This window comes from Mugil cephalus, chromosome 20 (assembly GCF_022458985.1).
Source record: "Mugil cephalus isolate CIBA_MC_2020 chromosome 20, CIBA_Mcephalus_1.1, whole genome shotgun sequence".
NCBI lineage: Eukaryota > Metazoa > Chordata > Actinopteri > Mugiliformes > Mugilidae > Mugil > Mugil cephalus.
The window spans coordinates 2183551-2204942 of record NC_061789.1 but is presented as its reverse complement, the minus strand read 5'-3'; the positions used below and the strand labels follow the sequence as shown (position 1 = coordinate 2204942).

General features: G+C 37.9%; 1 protein-coding gene and 1 gene segment (V, D, J or C); both read right to left on the bottom strand.

Moving 5' to 3' along the window:
* The window catches only part of LOC124997821, a 284917-nt gene that overhangs the window by 29773 nt on the left and 233752 nt on the right, over positions 1 to 21392 (bottom strand). The window lies entirely within an intron of this gene.
* LOC124998203 lies at positions 18563 to 21348 on the bottom strand. The segment is given in 4 exon segments: positions 18563 to 18803; positions 19696 to 19850; positions 20294 to 20611; positions 20976 to 21348. Coding segments are annotated over 4 exon segments (801 nt in total).

Here is a 21392-nt window from a genome sequence, read left to right as displayed (position 1 = left end):
TTAAACTGCTGCTCCTCTTGTGTCACTTTGTCTCTGGGGCTCCATAATAAACAGATTGAATCTTAAAACATCATGGACCAGCCACGAAATGAAGATCTATCACCACTATAATGGACAGTAACAAAGCTCATCATCAGCTGCTTGCTGTCTTCACATTTTCATATTTTAGGTCTTCTACTGTCCCCTGGAGGTGCTAGGGAAAATAAATAGTTGGTTGTTTTTGTACAGGCTCTCTGCTTAGTTTAACCACTGTGAGTATCTGGCACAGTAATACACAGCAGAGTCTTCAGGCTTCAGGTTGGAAAGTCTCAGATAAGTCATGCTGTTGCTGTTGTCTCTGGTGATTTCTGTACGTCCTCTCAAACTGCTGGCATAACCATTACTTCTTGCATCACCGGAAACAAACCCCATCCACTCTAGTGTTTTTCCTGCAGGTTGTCTGATCCAGTTCATTCCATGCTGACTGAAATTAAACCCTGATCCTCTGCAGGAAAGACTGAGAGTTTCCTGAGGCCTTTTCAACTCTGAAGTGGACTGTATGGACTCCATAGCCTGGCCATTCAAACCTGCCAAAGAAGCAAAAGTAAAAAGAGTTGAGTGAAAATAAGAGAGAGAGAGAGAGAGAGAGAGAGAGAGAGAGAGAGAGAGAGAGAGAAACCTCCAGTCAGTGTCTGAGAAGTGACTCACAGGGTAGACAGAGTGCTGACAGCAGAACAGACAGTCTGAACATCATCTTGAAACTGAAGGTGTGAACAAAGTGCTTCCCACTGATCATGACTACAACCAGCCAGTAAGAGGACAGAAATACTGGATAACATCTGGATTTGCATATTCTGACTCAAATATCATTCAAATGAAGATACAAATATGATGGTAGTGTTATTATAACTAAACAGTATATAATAGTAGTACATATTGTATATAATATAATAATCTAATATATAATAATAATACGAGGAAGAACTAACTATTAGAATATTCCAGGTAGTCCATGTATTTTTAGATTTCATATAAAATCATATAAAGATTTTGTTGGACCTGCAAACCTTAACTAACAAAAAAATGAATTTTTTTTTATCTGATTACAGTTTTGAACCAGTTTGAATCATCACTCAGGAGGTAGAATGGTTGTTCAATAACCGAAAGGTTTGCAGTCCAATTCCGTTCTATCCCTAGTCTGTCCATTGTGTCCTTGGGCAAGACACTTAGCCCATCTTGCCTCCTGGTGGCAAACTGGCAGCCACGTTTCCATTCATCACCGGGGTGTGTGTGAGTGAATGAATGATGTATACAATACAATTGGAAGCGCTTTGAGCATCTGGAAAAGCGCAATATAAATCCAATCAATTATTATTAATATTACTGTTGTTTTATAACATAACGTTTTCATTACCCAAAAAACAGGAAGTCACTAACCACAAAGGCAGCTGCTACTTTCTGCTCCTATATTAAGAGACATAGTTCATTTCATGTTATCTATTTCATATCCTCCACTGCCACCTGGAGGTCATAGTGAAAATCTTTTTCACTATAAGTTTTTGTACAGTCTCTCTGTTCACTTTATCCACTGTGAGTCTCTGGCACAGTAATACACAGCAGAGTCCTCTGGCTTCAGGTTGGACAGTCTCAGATATGTCATGCTGTTGCTGTTCGCTCTGGTGACTTCAATACGTCCTTGCACACTGCTAGAATATTCAGTTTTACTTGCATCGCTATAGACACGTCCAATCCATTCCAGTGCTTTTCCTGCAGGTTGTCTGATCCAGTGCATACTGCAGCAGCTAAATGTGAAGCCAGATCCCGTGCAGGACAGACTGAGAGTCTCCCCAGGCCTTTTCACTACTGAACTGGAAGGAATGGATTCCATACTTTGACCTGCACAACCTGATGTGATGAAAGGAGAGAGGAAGCACAGAAGAAAGTCAGACAGTCATCTGGGAAGTTCTCTATCACTGACTGACCATCAGTCAAAGATGAACCAGAAGGAAGCAGGAGAACTCACAGGGCAGAGAGAGAGCAAGCAGCAGAAGAATGAATATGTTCATCATCCTGAGGCTGGAGATGTGACCTCTGATGCTCCACACAAAGAACAAGAGCAGTCAGCAGGACACAAGTACACTACACACACTCAACATTTGCATCAGGATATAATGAGGAGGGAGGGGCTCATCTACTAACACACTGTCACATGTTCAGTGAGTCATGAAACTTGTTGCTTTTTATTTTTAATGTTCAATCACTGTGAGATTTAATATCACAAACAGGACAGTTTTAACATTTCAGCTGCTTGGTATCTGTGCAGGTGTTTAGTAATATTCCATCTGAAATTATTTAGTTGAGGTCACTTTTACAGAAATGATCCATTCTTAAAATTTAAAAATCAAGGCCTGGCACCAGTCAAAGACGCCTACATCACCACTGCAAGGTCAGTGGAGGTGGGTGGGGTTGTAAGAATGAAATCTTGTTAATCCATCTGAAAAGAAACTTAATGATGATTTATGATGGAACAGGCAATCCCTATTTAGTGTAAATATTCTATAATATTCAGTTAAAGATCAAACATAAATGGTTCCAACAAAGATGTAAACTCATGCTTTATTTGCTATGTAGAAAAATAAGACTGGAGGTTTTTGTACAGCTGCTCAACCAACTTCAGTCACTGTGTCTCGAGCACAATAATAAACAGCAGAATCTTCAGTCTTCAGACTGTTCATCTGCAGAAACACCTGTTCTCTGCTGTTGTCTCTGGAGATGGTGAACCTGCCTTGAACTGACTGAGAGTAGTATTTGCCGCTACCACCAGCATCAGTAGCAACCCACTCCAGTCCTCTTCCAGGAGCCTGTCTCACCCAGCTCCACCACCAGCTGCTGAAGTCCAGTCCAGATGTTGTACAGGTCAGTCTGTGAGACTCTCCAGGTCTTTTAACCACTGGTTCAGACTCTGTTATGGTCCAACCTTCAGCACCACTCCAAACAAACAGAGCAACCACCAAGAGTGTCAGCTTTCTGTCAGCCATGTTGACAGTGTGATTAGTAGATTTTCAACTCCCCTTTAAATACGATGTCAACTGGAGCCCTGTGAGAATTTGGTTACAGTCAGCTCCTCCTACATCACTCTATCTATTAAAGTCACTTACAGTGGTGGAAAAAGGTTTTCAGGCAATCTTAAAATTTTATTAATCTCAAATATTGTCATGATATATTTTTGAAAAAAAAAATATGTTTGTGTTTCAAAAGGTGTGGCTATTAGACAAACACAACAATTGCAACTTGTATTTTCTTTGTTTATTGTTTACAAGAAAAACTAACAAAACTAAATTCTTGACATTTTCAACATATTAGTTCTCAACATTATTAAATAACAGTGAATGTGTTCAAAACTGAGTAGACACATGGTAGAGCTCTAATCCTGACAGGAGTGTTCCTCATGAGCCTTTCACACTGTTGAGGGATAATCTTGTTCAGGGGTATTTTGACAACCAACCACAGATTTTCAATGAGACTCATGGAATTATATTATACAGTGATACGCATCAGAGTCTTCAGACAGCAAATTCTGTCCATTTACAGTCACTATTTTGCTGGAAGAGTCTAAGTTGACACTGAACTTGTTCTTTTGTGAATCTTTAACACAGGAGGGATTCATATTGTCTTAAAAAGCTATAGTTTGTTAAGATAAAGAGGAAATGTATTTATTATTGAAAAAAAGGAACTTTTCGCCTATGACTAGGTTCATGATGTTGACATGAAATGTATTCTGTTTAAAACACAGACAATATTTTAAGAAAAATCAGCATATTAAATCATCTAAAAAATATTAGATGATTTAATATGCTGATTTTTCTTAAAATGTTTCTATCTCTCTTGTCACCGTGTCTTTGGACATAGATTGAATCTTAAACCATCGTGAACCAGCCTCTCACTGACTGATGATCTATCACCACTATAATGGGCAGTAACAAAGCTCATCATCAGCTGTTTGATGTCTTCACTGTTTCTGTTGAACTTCATATATTAGGTCTTCTACTGCCCCCTGGAGGTTCTAGAGAAAATTAATAAATGTTTTTGTACAGTCTCTCTGCTCACTTTAACCACTGTGAGTCTCTGGCACAGTAATACACAGCAGAGTCCTCTGGCTTCAGGTTGGACAGTCTCAGATATGTCATGCTGTTGCTGTCATCTCTACTGACTTCAATACGTCCTCTCAAACTGCTCACATAAGTGTTGCTGCTGGAGTCAGAGAAGCTGCTTCCGATCCATTCCAGTGCTTTTCCTGCAGGTTGTCTGATCCAGTGCATAACACAACAGTCAAATGTGAAGCCAGATCCCCTGCAGGACAGACTGAGAGTCTCCCCAGGCCTTTTCACTACTGAACTGGAAGGAATGGACTCCATACTCTGACCTGCACAACCTGATGTGATGAAAGGAGAGAGGAAGGACAGAAGAAGGTCAGACAGTCATCTGGGAAGTTCTCTATCACTGACTGACCATCAGTCAAAGATGAACCAGAAGGAAGCAGGAGAACTCACAGGGCAGAGAGAGAGCAAGCAGCAGAAGAGTGAATATGTTCATCATCCTGAGGCTGGAGATGTGACCTCTGATGCTCCACACAAAGAACAAGAGCAGTCAGCAGGACACAAGTACACTACACACACTCAACATTTGCATCAGGATATCATGAGGAGGGAGGGGCTCATCTACTAACACACTGTCACATTTGAATGCAGATGATTGTTCATGTATTAGTGACCTCAGAGACAAGACACATGTTATTCATTAATACACAGGGTGAGATGTTACAATCACTTTTGCCATGGTCTAAGGCAAAACTCCCTTAGAAGCCAGGTCCAACTGGACAACCAACCAGCAGACCAGTGCTCAGCTACTAACTAACCTAGATGACAGGAATAAACCTCCAGCTTATTAGCCTAGCCACCAGCAGTAGGTAATAGAGATGATGGGAATGCGACTACACTCAGACCAGACATCTCTTCCTCCTGCCTAGGTCAGAAATGAGATTTCTGACCTAGGCAGATTTTCTGAATGAAAAAAAATGAAAAATGCAAAAGAAAATCTGGTAACACTTTCTATGAAGGTTGTATTTATAATGCCCTATGAATGCACTCATGTTTTATAAGGTGTCTATAAAGCATTATAATGGTCATTATTACCATCTATACATATTCACAAGTCGTCATAACCAACTTCAAGATGCATTATGACAACTGGTTATGAATGATTATAATTTTAATCTGAATAGTGCATTATAAATATGTCAATATCTGCCTAGTCACTTGTTAGTTTTATAATGCATCATAACTACTTTGCTTTGCTAAATGTGCATAGTGATGCATAATGAGTTTTGACTTCGCCTATAGTGCTTTATATCTGTAGTTATAAGTATATGTAATAAAGTTATAATAATGTATACATCTCCCTACAGCACACAGTTATAAACAGCTATGCAATTTCATAAGTGCTATTTGTCAGCGCTAAGTAAAGTGACAAGAATATGACACTATTATTAACAGATATAAGTTACTATGAGTAATTAAAAGGTGCAACGAACTAAGTCCTGAGTCTGGCATCTTTACCCCATAAATGACTATGTTAATATCATAGGTGTTATTTGTCAGCTTTAGGTAAATTAGTGCAAATGAGGTGTTGTGGATATAAGACTATTATAAACAAATATGAGGCACAATGAAATGAGAGCCTGGACAGTAAAGACAAAAGGAATGCATTGCTTTATTTTCATTTAAACCAACATACATAATCAGAATGATTATCAATGTTCTGAGCACATTACACAAGCACATGAAACAGGCCACAAAGGTGGCACGGCGTGGTCCTAGAGATGTGGATCTTAAAAGTGCCTTTGGGTTGGTGAGGTGATTCAGGGTCAGAGGTCAGGAGATGGTTTGACAGCAACTACAAGAAGAACAGAGGCAGATCTTTAGTGCTCTAGCTGGGTTTGTTTTTATGCAGAAAGTTTTGATTGAAAACACATAAGCAGATCACGTTTTTTTGTTTAAAGCAGCCTAATGAGACAATATGTTACTGCATATCGTGCAGGCAGCGCAGATTACCCGTAGGTGGCTTAAGCTAGCTACACGAAAGTTACCAGACACGGCTAGTTTTAACTCACAAACTCACAGGACTCAGCGGAGAAAGGAAAGAAAAGCCGCTTTACGACTAGTACATACAGTCAATGCTTTACGACAGTGGGAGGAGCTGGGGATGGAGGTGGGTGGGTGGGGTCAGAGGTCAGGAGTCATGGACTAAGGAATGAAACTTCTACAATAATAATAATATAAATAAAAACGATATTAAAATAATATCTGATGGTATTCAATAAAAGCGGACATTTCTAGCGATCCTTATAAAGAAGCGGTGTCACGGTGGATGTGAAACTGTCACGAAAATGAATCTATTGTTTGGTGCCTGCCGATTTTTCTCAAATTTTCATGCCGCTCGAAACGAATTTCAAACTGATGTATTTCAATTGGAAGTTATTTCGTGCTATGAGGACGACTGTCAATGTGACATTGCGCAATGAAGAGGTTTGATTTAATTTCATTTAGACTAGATTTGTAATGGTCTTATTTCAGTTTTTAATGTAACGTCAATTTTGCTGCAGGATTCGGCACTTTGAGATTCAAAAAAAATTAATGGTTATTTGTTATATCGGTCTCTTATACAGGATCGCTAGAAATGTCCGCCTTTATTGAATGCCGTCAGATATTATTTTAATATCGTTTTTATTTATATTATTATTGTTGTAGAAATGTCATGCTTTAGTCCATGACCCCTGACCTCAGACCCCACCCACCCACCTCCGACCCCAGCTCCTCCCACTGTCGTAAAGCATTGACTGTATGTACTAGTCGTAAAGCGGCTTTTCTTTCCTTTCTCCGCTGAGTCCTCTCCAGGACAGGTAGGTTGTGTCTCTGTCCTGCTACTGTTTTGTGAGCTAATGCCTTACTTTGCTTACATGAAGCACATCGTTTACATATTAAAGCAATGATTTCGAATGGTTTCAATCATTAAACGCAAGAATATGAAAACGATCTAACTTGTGAGTTAAAACTAGCCGTGTCTGGTAACTTTCGTCTAGCTAGCTTAAGCCACTTACGGGTAATCTGCGCTGCCTGCATGATATGCGGTAACATAATGTCTCATTAGGCTGCTTTAAACAAAAAAACGTGATCTGCTTATGTGTTTTCAATCAAAACTTTATGCATAAAAACAAACCCAGCTAGAGCACTAAAGATTTGCCTCTGTTCTTCTTGTAGTTGCTGTCAAACCATCTCCTGACCTCTGACCCTGAATCACCTCACCAACCCAAAGGCACTTTTAAGATCCACATCTCTAGGACCACGCCGTGCCACTTTTGTGGCCTGTTTCATGTGTTTGTGTAATGTGCTCAGAGCATTGATAATCATTCTGATTATGTATGTTGGTTTAAATGAAAATAAAGTGAACTAAATGCATTCCTTTTGTCTTTACTGTCCAGGCTCTCATTTCATTGTGCCTCATATTTGTTTATAATAGTCTTATGTCCACAACACCTCATTTGCACTAATTTACCTAAAGCTGACAAATAACACCTATGATATTAACATAGTCATTTATGGGGTAAAGATGCCAGACTCAGGACTTAGTTCGTTGCACCTTTTAATTACTCATAGTAACTTATATCTGTTAATAATAGTGTCATATTCTTGTCACTTTACTTAGCGCTGACAAATAGCACTTATGAAATTGCATAGCTGTTTATAACTGTGTGCTGTAGGGAGATGTATACATTATTATAACTTTATTACATATACTTATAACTACAGATATAAAGCACTATAGGCGAAGTCAAAACTCCGTTGTCTGTCTATCATCTGGTGGAGAGGGTGGTCAGGGTTATCCATGATTGATAACAGTCTGTTAAGGTGTTCGCCTCTCCACTGTCACTTCAATGTCCCTACCAAGGATGCTGAGTGGCCAAGGAGCTGTTCCCTTCTTTCTGAAGTCAATCATCATCTCTTTGGTCTTGTCCACATTAAGCAGCGGGTGTTGTTTTGTTATGTGATTGTAACAGTCAGTAAAAGTCATAACTGGCCTAAAAAAATGGAGGCAAGCTATTACAAAACATGTTCTGTGATTATTTTTTTCTTTATTATCTTTTATTCATTAGAACATTTTGAGGATTTGTCCAAAACAAACACTTCACATTGTGTTTTGACATTTCTACTATCACATCTTCAGCAGATACATGTTTGTTCATATCAAATCAATTATTTATTATTTTAACAAAACTTTAATGATAAACCTATGTAATTTATTCAGTCATGATGGAGAAGAAATTGTCTTCTTGAAGATGAATGTCTTGAGATCATTTGATCAAATCTAAAGACTGTGTCTGTCTGGACTGTAACAGTGTTTAGTCACCAAAAGGTTTTTGTTCAGGTCCGTTGGTTGTTTGTGTTACTGTGTGACTCTCTAGCACAGTAATACACAGCAGAGTCTTCAGGCTGCACATTCTGTCCATTTAGAGTCACTGTGTTTCTGGAAGAATCTAAGTCGATGCTGAACTTGTTCTTCAGTGAATCTTTATAGTTTGTAGAAGATCCAACTCTCCACCCAATCCACTCCAGTCCTTTTCCTGCAGGTTGTCTGATCCAAGCTGTCCAATAGCTACTAACAGAATAAGAGACCTGACAGGTGATGGTCAGACGTTGACCTGGCTGCACAGTCACAGAGGCTGGCTGTGTCAACGTTTCACACTTTACACCTGTTAAAAGAAGAAAATGTTTTCTATAAAATGATCAACTTTAAAAGTAGAACTGTTGACTGAGACAAACCCAGAGAGACTCACAGGATCCAGCTGCCAACAGCAGCAGCAGAGCTACAGGAAACATGTTGAGTCTGATGTTCTGTTTCCTCCACAGTCTGATTTGAAGTTTTTATATCTGAGTAGAGACGACGTCACTGAGTTTGCATCCAGTCAAACATCAAAACTTTACATCAAAAATGCTTTCAGACATTATTGTCTCTTGATTTTTTCCCCATAGATGTTTAATGTCAGTGATCACCTGCAGCTTTTCACATTTATTATTAAAACCAACTATTATTATATATAATTATCAAGAATACATTTACATTCATTCACATGTATTTATTTTTAATTTCATTCACTAAATAAATACATGATAGAATTAATATAGAATTGGATAGAATTAATATGTATATATTGGTTTATATATGTATTGGTATATGGAGCTTAACCTGATTGGCTAGAAGTTGAATGAATAGAGACAAGGATCGATTGCTTCTTCCTGGTCACCTGGAAGTTAAGTCCAGCTCTTTCAAAGGTTGAAAGTTGGAGGTTGAAGGTTTGTGATTGAAATTTGGAGGTTGGAGCTTTGAAGTTATTTATTTATTTTATATTGAATATTATGAGGTTGAATGTTTTGTGATGTTGAATTTTATGTGGTTGAACTTTTTGTGATGTTCATTTTTTTATGTAAACCAAATTTACCTAGCAATTCATATTCATTTGACCTCGATAGTATTGACATTTCTTCATATGTTAACAGTAAATAATACAGCAAACTTCATTAAACTTGTTTTGTAGGTGGAGATAAAACCCAGCTGTCTCTGAGTGACATTGCTGTTTGTTGTCTGTGGAGGTTTTTGTACATCTGCTCAATGCACGACAGTCACCGTGCTTTGTCGAGCACAGAAGTAAACAGCAGAATCTTCTACCAACAGACTCTTGATGTCAAGGTACTGAGTGCTGCTGGACACATCCTGAGTAAAACTGAATCTACTTTGAAAGGAGCTGGCATAGCCTGTAGCAGTTGTCTCTGTGTTAATAAATCCAATCCACTCCAGAGCTTTCCCTGGTTTCTGTCGTATCCAGTGAATACTGTGCTGTGTCATGGTATAACCAGATGTGACACATGACATCTTCACTGTCTCTCCAGGTCTCTTAACCTCAGAGGGAGGCTGGTCCAGTTTGATCTCACTCAAAACTCCTGGAAACAAAGAACTTGTGATCATCATCCATCACTGTCATATTAACAGAAAAAGTCTTCAGTGTTTCAGAGCAGAAATGATTTTCTTACCGTGAACACTAACTATTAAGAACAAACTCCAGGAAAGTATAGTTTCCATATTTTAACTCTTTATGATCAGAATGTTTGTCAGATTTAATAAAAGTCTCCAAACTGCTCTGTCACAAATGTCATGAGAGTTCTAGATGATGTGTTTATAAAGGAGCAAAACTTTGCATAGAGCTCCCTCTGCAGGTTTAAAAGGGAACATACAGTAGTTCAAAGCTCTGCTCCACCTCACTGCCTGGAAGCTGATTGTGCAGCAGATGAGAGCATGAAATAATATAAACCATCTGTCCTCAGCCCTACTCATAATACTCTGCTGAGTTCAACAAACTGTTCATACAGAAGCTCTGTTCTCAGACAAATTCTTCAACAAGTCAGACATTATTCCCTCAAGTCACTTAGACCATCTTCGACAAAGACACTCAATGTTTACTAAACATTGTTTAGTTTCAAATTTCCAGCAGTGATTCACTCTCCATTCAGTCCCTGCAGAGTAAAAGGAGCAGCGATGATCACCAGTCCTGAGACTGGAACACAACGAATGGTGTCTCTTTCAAGGATGAGTTTTATTCAGCTCTGAATTTCTCCAACTAAAAAAGAAGCAATATGTTCATTGAGAGATATAATTTATACATTTAAAGGTGCAACTCTTCACACATCATTTCTCAGATGCATTTAGTAGATAGCTGATATCAACTGGAGCCCTGTGAAGATTTGGTTACAGTCAGCTCCTCCTACATCGCTGCATTTATTAAAGTCACATTCAAGGTTCTTTTGAGCTACAGCTTCATTAACCCTCCTATTATGTTTGTGGTCAATTTGAATGTCTCTCAATGTTTGATGTCTCTTGCTTCACATTTTCGTGATTTAATGGGGACAACTGGGTAAACATAAGATTGAAACAATATGTTTTCAATGGCCTTTACCCATGTCGTGTCAATGGCCTTGGGGACAATATGATTATTTAGTGAACAACTAAGCATAAATTACCCGACGCATGAACTGAGGTAACGATTTTAATTCTTATCATTTTCTGAAAGATTAAATTGTTGGAGTCAAATTAATACAGACATAAAAGGTAAATAAATTAATAAATTTGAAGGTAACAGGACGGTTAAATATGAATTCATAAGAGTATGCCTAATATATATATATATTTATATTACAAAAGGAAATTAAAATGTGCTACTTCTCTTTGTGCCACGGTCCCTGATGAATACTGCAAGTTTCTGTACAGCTGCCCAACCAACTTTTGTCACTGTGAGTCTCTAGCACAATAATAAACAGCAGAATCTTCAGTCTTCAGACTGTTCATCTGCAGAAACACCTGCTTTCTGCTGTTGTCTCGTGAGGTGGTGAACCGGCCTTGAAATGACTGAGAGTAGTAGATGTAGCTACTGCCACTGCTGATATAAGCAATCCACTCCAGTCCTTTTCCAGCAGCCTGTCTGACCCAAGCAGCATCAATATTTCCACTGAACCCTGAATATGTACAGGTCAGTGTGTGGGATTCTCCAGGTCTTTTAACCACTGGTCCAGACTCAGTCAGTGTTTGACCCTCAGTACCTGCAGACACACATCTCATTACCTACTGCCATGCAGATACGTTGTCTTTTTTATCACCATCTCTCTGTACAAAAATGTTTGGTTCTTACCGTCCCAGTTAACTGACAGGAAAAGAAAAACAAGCACAAAGTCAGTAGTGATCATTGTGAAAGTTGTTTGTCTCAGTCCAGTCTACAGTGTCTATGTCAGTCATTTAGTCTTAAACTCTGCAACACATATGTAAAGATGGAAGAGGTTAGAGTTTGCATGGACTCCTCCTCTTCCTCTTTGTTCACACCCCTTTGACGAAATTCTTAAATAAAAGGTAGAATAAATTATTAGCAAACTTTTTTGGATATGTGGCACTGGACCTCTATTTGACGGTGGAAGTTGTGGATTGTAGCTGGACACTTTTCCTCACAGTCAAATGACAAAGACAAAGAAAATAAAATGCTGAATCTACAAACACAAGCAGCCATCAGCTGATGTGCCGCAGACTGGTTAACAATATGAGAAAGTTCCTGAACAGTTGCACCTCAGGTGTTTAAGCAGTTGGGGATCAAACATTGTTATTCCACTCACATCCGAGGATTATTTTCAGTGAGATGTGTAAAGGGCTAATTTTACATTTCTATTTATTTAAGTATGTCACTTATATCCACATTGTAAATTATAGTTCTCTGGTATGGTACAATTGTTGAGCTTATTTTAGATATATTAAAATACCAAAATAATAGATTTAAATTCAAGTTTCTTTGATTTCCATGTTTTTCACTTAAACGCTTTTAATTAAGGAATCATGTTTCGAGATTTTTTTCTCCCATTCATCTATATCTCAGGAACAGTTTGAGTGAGAATCGTACACTTAGTTACATGAGAAGCAAAACATGTCCATGATTTCAACTCTCTCTCTCTCTCTCTCTCTCTCTCTCTGTGTGTGTGTGTGTGTGTGTGTGTGTGTGTGTGTGTGTGTTTCCCATGCACAACTCCCCTAAGTGATCTCAAGAATCCAAACCTATAACTCCATTTTTCAGAGTTATACAGTGTACTGGAGTTCCGAAGTAGCTCCTTATTTCCACCAGTAGGGTGCGCACATGAGCGCTGGGCAACGCCCTAGTTTTTTATCAGTGCCGTTTCATTCCATACACTGATGCGGACGAAGTCAGAGTCGAGACCGTGTATCGTGGAGTAGGACGCAAGCTTACATGCATGGAGGGTGTGATGTCGGCAGGAGCTTCATTTTGTATCCAGAAAAAACAATCCTGACTTTTTGGACTTTTTGCTCTCTTTCCTTATTTTTGGACTATTTTGGGGTTAGCAGTCTTTGTCACTTTATGCAGCGTTACTGTGCATTGTTTTACTGTTCGGTTGAGGATTACTGCTATATTTTAAGTTGATACAAAGTTTCACAATAAAGTTTCAAAGTTTCACAATACAAAGAATTCAGTTACTACGGAAGTTTTCATTTTATGCACTTAAAGATGGCTATTCTGCCAATATAGGAATATATATATATATGTGTGTGTGTGTGTGGGTGTGTACATGTTTTTTTTTAACTGTCCATGTTCTGCCTGTCCTCCTTGACCGTGCTTATATCTTCTGATTGACTAAGTTAAGACTACTTGGCAGTGTTACATCATGGTATCATTAAGTTATGAGGAATGATCAGTGGGTTTAGTACAACTGCTTAACCAACTAAAGTCACTGTGACTGTCAAGCACAATAATAAACTACAGAATCTTCAATCTTCAGACTGTCCATCTGCAGAAACAGCAGTTGCCTGTTGTTGCTGTTCATATTTTAGGTCTTCTACTGCCCCCTGGGGGTTCCGGAGAAAATAAATAGTTGGATGTTTTTGTACAGCCTCTCTGCTCACTTTAACCACTGTGAGTCTTTGGCACAGTAATACACAGCAGAGTCCTCTGGCTTCAGGTTGGACAGTCTCAGATGTGTCATGCTGTTGCTGTTGTCTTTAGTGATTTCAATACGTCCTCTCAAACTGCTCACATATATGTTGTTGTTGGGATTAGATGAGCCTCTTCCAATCCATTCCAGAGCTTTTCCTGCAGGTTGTCTAATCCAGTGCATATAACAACAGCTAAATGTGAAGCCAGATCCCCTACAGGACAGACTGAGAGTCTCCCCAGGCCTTTTCACTACTGAACTGGAAGGAATGGACTCCATGCTCTGACCTGCACAACCTGATGAGATGAAAGGAGAGAGGAAACACAGAAGAAAGTCAGACAGTCATCTGGGAAGTTCTCTATCACTGACTGACCATCAGTCAAAGATGAACCAGAAGGAAGCAGGAGAACTCACAGGGCAGAGAGAGAGCAAGCAGCAGAAGAATGAATATGTTCATCATCCCGAGGCTGGAGATGTGACCTCTGATGCTCCACACAAAGAACAAGAGCAGTCAGCAGGACACAAGTACACTACACACACTCAACATTTGCATCAGGATATAATGAGGAGGGAGGGGCTCATCTACTAACACACTGTCACACTTGAATGTCGATAATTGTTCATGTATTAGTGACCTCAGAGACCTAAACATTTAAATGTGTAAAAGAAAATAAAAAGATTATTAATTTTAAGAGTTTTAATCTTAGTTTATTATTTATGATTAAATTTTGTCTGTATATAAGATTGTACAATAAGAGTATTTGTACAATTTCTTGTGGATTTATTTTAATGTGTAATTGTCTCTTTACTTATGCAAGCAGGAAGAGATTTGGTTTATTACTGAAATCAAAATTTATTTATCTGAATGAAACAAATGCAAAAGAAAAAAATGTGCTTCATTTAATGTGTTGGGTTTTTGTTCAGCTGCTCATCCAACTTCAGTCACTGTGAGTAGAAGTATCGAGCACAATAATAAACAGCAGAATCTTCAGTCGTCAGACTGTTTATCTGCAGAAACACCTGCTTTCTGCTGTTGTCTCTGGAGATGGTGAACCGGCCTTGAAATGACTGAGAGTACCAGATGGTATCACTGTTAGCGTTGATAAGAGCAATCCACTCCATTACTTTTCCAGCAGCCTGTCTGATCCAAGCATTAGTATAATCCCCATCAAACCCTGAATATGTACATGTCAGTCTGTGGGATTCTCCAGGTCTTTTAACCACTGGTTCAGACTCAGTCAGTGTTTGACCCTCAGTACCTGGACAAATGGAAACAGCTCATTAGTTCAGTCACATTGTCTTCACATCAGATTGTTTGTCCAACACATTTTCAAGTCCTTACCATCCAAGGTACAAAACATGATGAAGAAAATAACAGGTGTGATCATTGTAAAAGTCTCTTGTCTTTGTCCAGTCTGCAGTGTGTATGTTAGACTGAGCTGACCTTTGCTCTGCAGCACATATTAACACATCACAGATATCAGTTTTGCATTGACTCCTCCTCCTCAAAGAGAAACACACCATATTTCACACATCTCTGAAAATTCAAGTATGTATATCATTATTCTACATTTGGATATTTACATGTTTACTCATCAATGATTGTAATGTATTCAGTACAAACAGTTTAATTGTTCCATTTTACTTCAACACAGTTTGTCACTAAACTGAGAGACAAGTTAATTCATCATCATAGACACAGATATTAGTCATTATTTTATGTTCTAATAATGGATTTAAGATAGATTCTGTTTCTGGTAAGAATTATAGTGTAATTATAGAGTATTTGTTTTTAATATCTTGTTTTCTGTTTTTCAAACACTTTATGAAGGGTCTGTTTCTTTTAGTGGCCTGAAGTGAAATCATTAGTGGTGTGAGGGCTCCTCCTCTGGTGGCTTCATGTTCCAAGTGTTCAGGCACTGAGAGGTTTTTGTTCAGGTCTCCTGGTGGTTTGTGTTATTGTGAGTCTCTGGCAAAGTAATACACAGCAGAGTCTTCAGGCTGCACATTCTGTCCATTTAGAGTCAGTATGTTGCTGGAGGAGTCCGCAGAAATGCTGAACTTGTTCTTCAGTGAATCTTTGTAGAAAGTGGCATGTCCAACATGAGCATTTCCAATCCACTCCAGTCCTTTTCCTGCAGGTTGTCTGATCCAATTTGTCCTCCAGGTGCCAAGAGAATAAGAGACCTGACAGGTGATGGTCAGACGTTGACCTGACTGCACAGTCACAGAGGCTGGCTGTGTCAACGTTTCACACTTCACACCTGTTAAAAGAAGAAAATGTGTTGTTACAATCTATTAAGTGACACTGAAGGAGAACAACTGTTGACTGAGACAAACCCAGAGAGACTCACAGGATCCAGCTGCCAACAGCAGCAGCAGAGCTACAGGAAACATGTTGAGTCTGATGTTCTGTTTCCTCCACAGTCTGATGTGAAGTTTTTATATCTGAGTAGAAACGTCACTGAGTTTGCATCCAGTCAAACATATGAAGCATCAGTGTTGGTGTGTTCATCTGAAGAGTGACTAAAATATATTTCATAATAATGGACTTATTTTTGCTCTAAACTTTTATTAATCTTTCTGAGAAAATATTAGAATCAATAAATCGGACATTTTAGCAATTTCACACATATTATTAAAATTAGCAGATTATATACTCACCAACCCATGTTTACAGCTTGACAGTGTTTACATCAAAAATGCTTTCACACATTATTTTCTCTTGATTTGTTTCCAAAGATGTTTAATGTCAGTTATTAGCTGCTCGTTTTAGCATTTTATTAAAACTATGACTATTACCATGTATTACTATTAAGAATACTGGATGTATGCATTTATTTTACTTATATGAATTAAAAATACATTATAAAATTAATGTCAAAGTAAAGCAAAGTAAATGTGAACAGTGTACTAACTAAACGTATAAATTACAAGAATTATAAATTATACATATTATTATTATTATTATTATTAGTAGTAGTAGTAGTAGTAGTATTACATGTTGGTGATGATTAGACTAGATGGCAACAGAGATTTGATCTGAATAAATAAATTGTGATCAGTTGCTTTCAAGGCCTACATTGACTCCATAAAGAGCTGTCCAGTGCTGAAATGAGTGACTGCTGCTTGTCAGAGGCCTTGACTCAAGGAAATTCCAGCTCTCCGCCTCTAGAGCGCCCTCTACTGTTTTAACAGAGTTAATTAATTGTCTCTATAAGAAGTCAGTTGTACATTTATTTTGTCTCAGCTTATGGATCTACATCCCACATCATCCTCAGGTACATTGTCATAGGTTTATCCTAAAACTGACTTAAAAGGTGACTGGACAAATAATCTGCATTTATACAGTCATTCTGAGCATCCACAAACCTTTTTAATTTTTTTATTTTTTATTTTTTTCACATCAGTGCTTTAAAATATTCTTGATTGTGGAAATCTCATTTATAAGTCATGTTTAAATATAATTCTTTACAACCGCATTCATATTTTATGAAAAATAAAATATTAATTTAGTATTAAACTTTGCTTTGGTCACTAAAAGGGGGTACAAATAAATGTAAATATAAAATTACGGGAACAATTATTATTTTAATATTTGCATATTTGATATAAAATGCTATAAAATGTGCATTACTTATGCTTTAAATGTAAACCATACAGATATCTATTGTGGATATATGTATAGAGAAAACCCAGCTGGCACAGACTTCCCCACCAGACGGCAACATTTACTCAGGTTTTCTACTTCACCCAGCTTCTCTCAGCTGGAATGTGAAGCTAAGTGAGTCTTTAGTTCATCAAGCTGGCATTTAATACAAGGGACAGTAAACATACCAGGACAGGCCAGAAATTCCGTGGTTTTGAGGTATGTGAACTTGAACTGGGTGTTTTGATGTTATACTTCTTAGACTTAGACAGAATTTATTCATCCACAAGGAAAATTGCTTGATCACAGTAGCTCAGTTGCAGAAACACAAATAAAAATAAATAAATAAATAACAGATTGTATTTGTCTTCTGACATTTTTGTTTTATTTCTCATTTTTCTCAGTATCTTGCCTAGTTTAATGTCAATGAATATTCTGACACTAAATATTTTAGCAAACACCACCCACCACCTCAATATTTTATTACATTTGCACAATCTACTTACTTAACTTTGGTTGTTTTTTTGCCACTGTAGTTGCCTATGCAACTTTGGCACAGTCTTGCCCTACTGTAAAAACTACATTCCTGTTATGGATCAATAAAGTTGTATCTTATAAATCCATCTGTATAAGTATTTGGAATTTATTTATATATTTTCATATATTTTATATATACAGTGGGTTCCACGTCTGAAACCTCTGTCCAAAAGAGTAAAGTCCTATGAACGAAAAATTAAGTCCTTTCATGGTTTGATAATTTAAGTTCACATTAATCCTGACCTTTTCCTGATGTGAACATCTTTCTGCTGCAAGTATTTGGGTAATTTCATGCTTGGATACATGCAGATATGCAAATATGTAGCGTGGAGACAGATGTGTTTGTTGTTTTGAGGAAATCTATTTGCAGGTTTGGTGGTTTCCACAAAGTTTCAGTGCTGCAGGTGTGGTCCCAGAGGGGCAGAAAGAGCGGGAACGCGTCCCTCTAAGGATGAAAATTTAGACAGAGCAGGAAACTGAAACCCTGCAGACATTAACTGATAACAGAAGTTCACAGTACGTTGCCTTCACATGCTGTTATTTTAGATGTTCTTAGAGCCCTGTGTTGAGACTGCAACAACAGAAGAAAATACTCAGAGGCTTTTTATGTTTCTCACACTGATCACTAAAAAATCCTTCAACAAAACAAAACAAAAAACAAAAAACTAATTACCAAATGTTTAAAGAGAAGCATTTATTGTCAAGCTAAAGGTGAACAATCTCTAGTACAGTAAAAGTTATTTTTTTTTTATTATTTCTGTTGACATTTTAACACTACAGACACAACACATTCAGTGACATTGAAGTTTTTTTTCTTCATTTTTTCATTTTTAAATTATTTTGTCTTACAATTTACAAACCTGCTGTCTACAGTAAGTACGTTATTAAATACAGCACACAGGAAAGCATATTTAGATAGATAGATAGATAGATAGATAGATAGATAGATAGATAGATAGATAGATAGATAGATAGATAGATAGATAGATAGATAGATAGATAGATAGATAGATAGATAGATGCTTCCAATCCATCTTTTAGTGTTTCTTGACCTGAAAACAAAGAAAACATCAAACTATTAAGATTTATATGTATCATATTTACTTATCATTGGATAAAATCAGCACTGTGGTTAACACACTGGTGTGCTTGAGGGAGGTGTATTACAGCTCTTTAACATTCTCAAAGTCTACAGCAGAGACTTTATGAGAGCAAATCCAGAGGGCCCGTCTCAAGGTGGAAAACATTCATACCAAGAATTCATGAATCAGTTAAGACTCCCAAGTCAGACCAATTCTGGAAACACATTCAGGAAGAAAAAGTGTGGGGAAGGTTTGCAACCCACGATGTGCAAACTATTCATGAACCTCTTAGATCCCATCTGAAGGATGTCACACCAAAAATCACCTGAAAAACCAGAGCAATTCTGGAACTGCACACGGTCCATGAACATGCATATCTTTGAGTTGGACTGGGTCAGTAGAATTTATTAATGATGTGTCAGAAGAATTCTGAAGTGTATGGAGATATACTGTCTGCTCTGATTCTTCCAGATGAAGCAGAGATGGTGGATGAAGATTCACAGAACAGAGGGACAATGACACAACATGTTCTCTGGATGTATCTTTGACCCATCCCACCAGGATGTTCATGGGTCCCAGACTTGAGGCAGTCTAAAGCTTTTACATTTTATTTATGAAGAGGTTTATTTGACCAGCTACCTTTAAGCCTGTGTCAATAAGGGACTGTGTATGAAAAATAGTTGGAACTTCATGATTAATGATAAAACACAAGTCATCACAATCATTCCCAACATATTCACTGTGTATCTCTGGCCACTGTTGAGAGTTTCTATTCTTGTCTATGAAGATGAAAACAAGACAAAATAAAACCCATATTTATTCCTTTAAAAAGCTGAAACTCTGAAATGTTCTGTATGTTTACCTTGATCAGGCTGAATATGATGCTATAGAGGAGAGAGAATATGAAGAGGACTATGAAGGAGGAGGATGTGAACCACAGGCTGCTGAACTCATCCTCTTCAGTGACACCGTCTGTGCAGTTCACAGCAAATCCTGATTCTGACTTTAAAGAACAATCTAAGAAGAGGAAGGCACAGTGTAGATGGTTAGATGAGTAAGATGCATGTATGCACATTTTTTTATTATTATTATTATGGCAACACACTCATTGTCTCTCAATGAACTACAGACTGGTAAAGCAAGGCTCTTCTGAAAACTGTTCATACAAAGTGAGTGTTTGTGCTCGTTTTAAGGTGTTGTCATTCACATACACACGTAACCAACGTTTCTCAATGCAACATTTATTTGAAACAATCAGCACACTCAGCAAGCTGCTGGACAATGTGACAAAGACAGATCTGATACACACCACAACACGACGACAAAGAAAACTCAATATTTGTCACAGTGAAAGAGGACATCACAGAGTGAACAGAGTTTTCATGACACAGAGACTGGTTGACACATCAGCACAAAATATAGCATTTAAAGTTACTTTGCTTCACATTCACATGAGTTACCCGTGGCCTTAGACACTCCTTGAGGTTTCGAAAACTGATTGCCACCACGAGACCTGACGTTGCAGTGGAATATCTTGCTCGCTTCCCACTTTTCCCTGGTGGGGCTGTAAAGACTTGTAGCTAAGTAGCCATTGGTGGTCTTCTGAGGAGGGAAGTTGATGCCATCAGTGAAGACTCCACCATCTTCATTCCAGGTGATGTGGTATCGCTGCTGCACAGGACTGTAGACCAGACACATCAGAGTGACCTCAGCTGACTTGTCATTTCCAATGTACTCTTTTGGAAGGATGTGAACTGTCACATCTAACTTTGTTCCACCTGAAAAATAGTCAAGGAGATTCATGATTGAGTTGAAGTCAACAACAAACAAAATGTAGCAGAATATTTTTGCGGGACTTTAAGGGTTTGGAGTTACTATAATGGGTGTTAAATGAAGAAAAGCAATGAAAAAAAAAAAACATTTAAAAATGAAAGCAAATATTAGTGCCAAATTTTTAATCAATACATTCTAATATTGTCTAGACATGGACAGGCTTCAGTTTTAAATATATAAAGTCATAATTTTGTCATTTCATGTTTAATAATTGATAACATCTACAGTCAATATTAATTTCCAGTTACCTGAGACTAAGAGATAACAAAAAGAAAAATGTTTGAAATTGTCAATTTAAAAATCACAAACCTTCCAACTGGCGCACTTGTGCACTTCTGTTCCCTCCAGGATGAGTCACAGAACATTCAAAAGCGGAAGAATCCCACTCAGATCTGGATACACTGATCACACTGACTCCTGTATATGTGTTGTTATCTGATAAAATATATTGTTGAGAATCCTGACTGGTCCCTTTGTCGTTGGTCCACGTGAAAGTAAGACTCCCTGGGTTGAAGCCATGAGCGAGACAACCAAGAGTGACCTGATTTCCAGCCCCAGAATCACACTGATGCAGAGGGAACACAGTCGGTGGGGAAGTTGTTCCTGTGAAATAAGACAACATTCGAAGTTTAAATGTTTCTAACTATATATCTACAGAAAAGTGTAATTTTAGAAAGCAACCTTCACAATCTGATTGCAAATAACTGAAATACATGCTCATCAAAG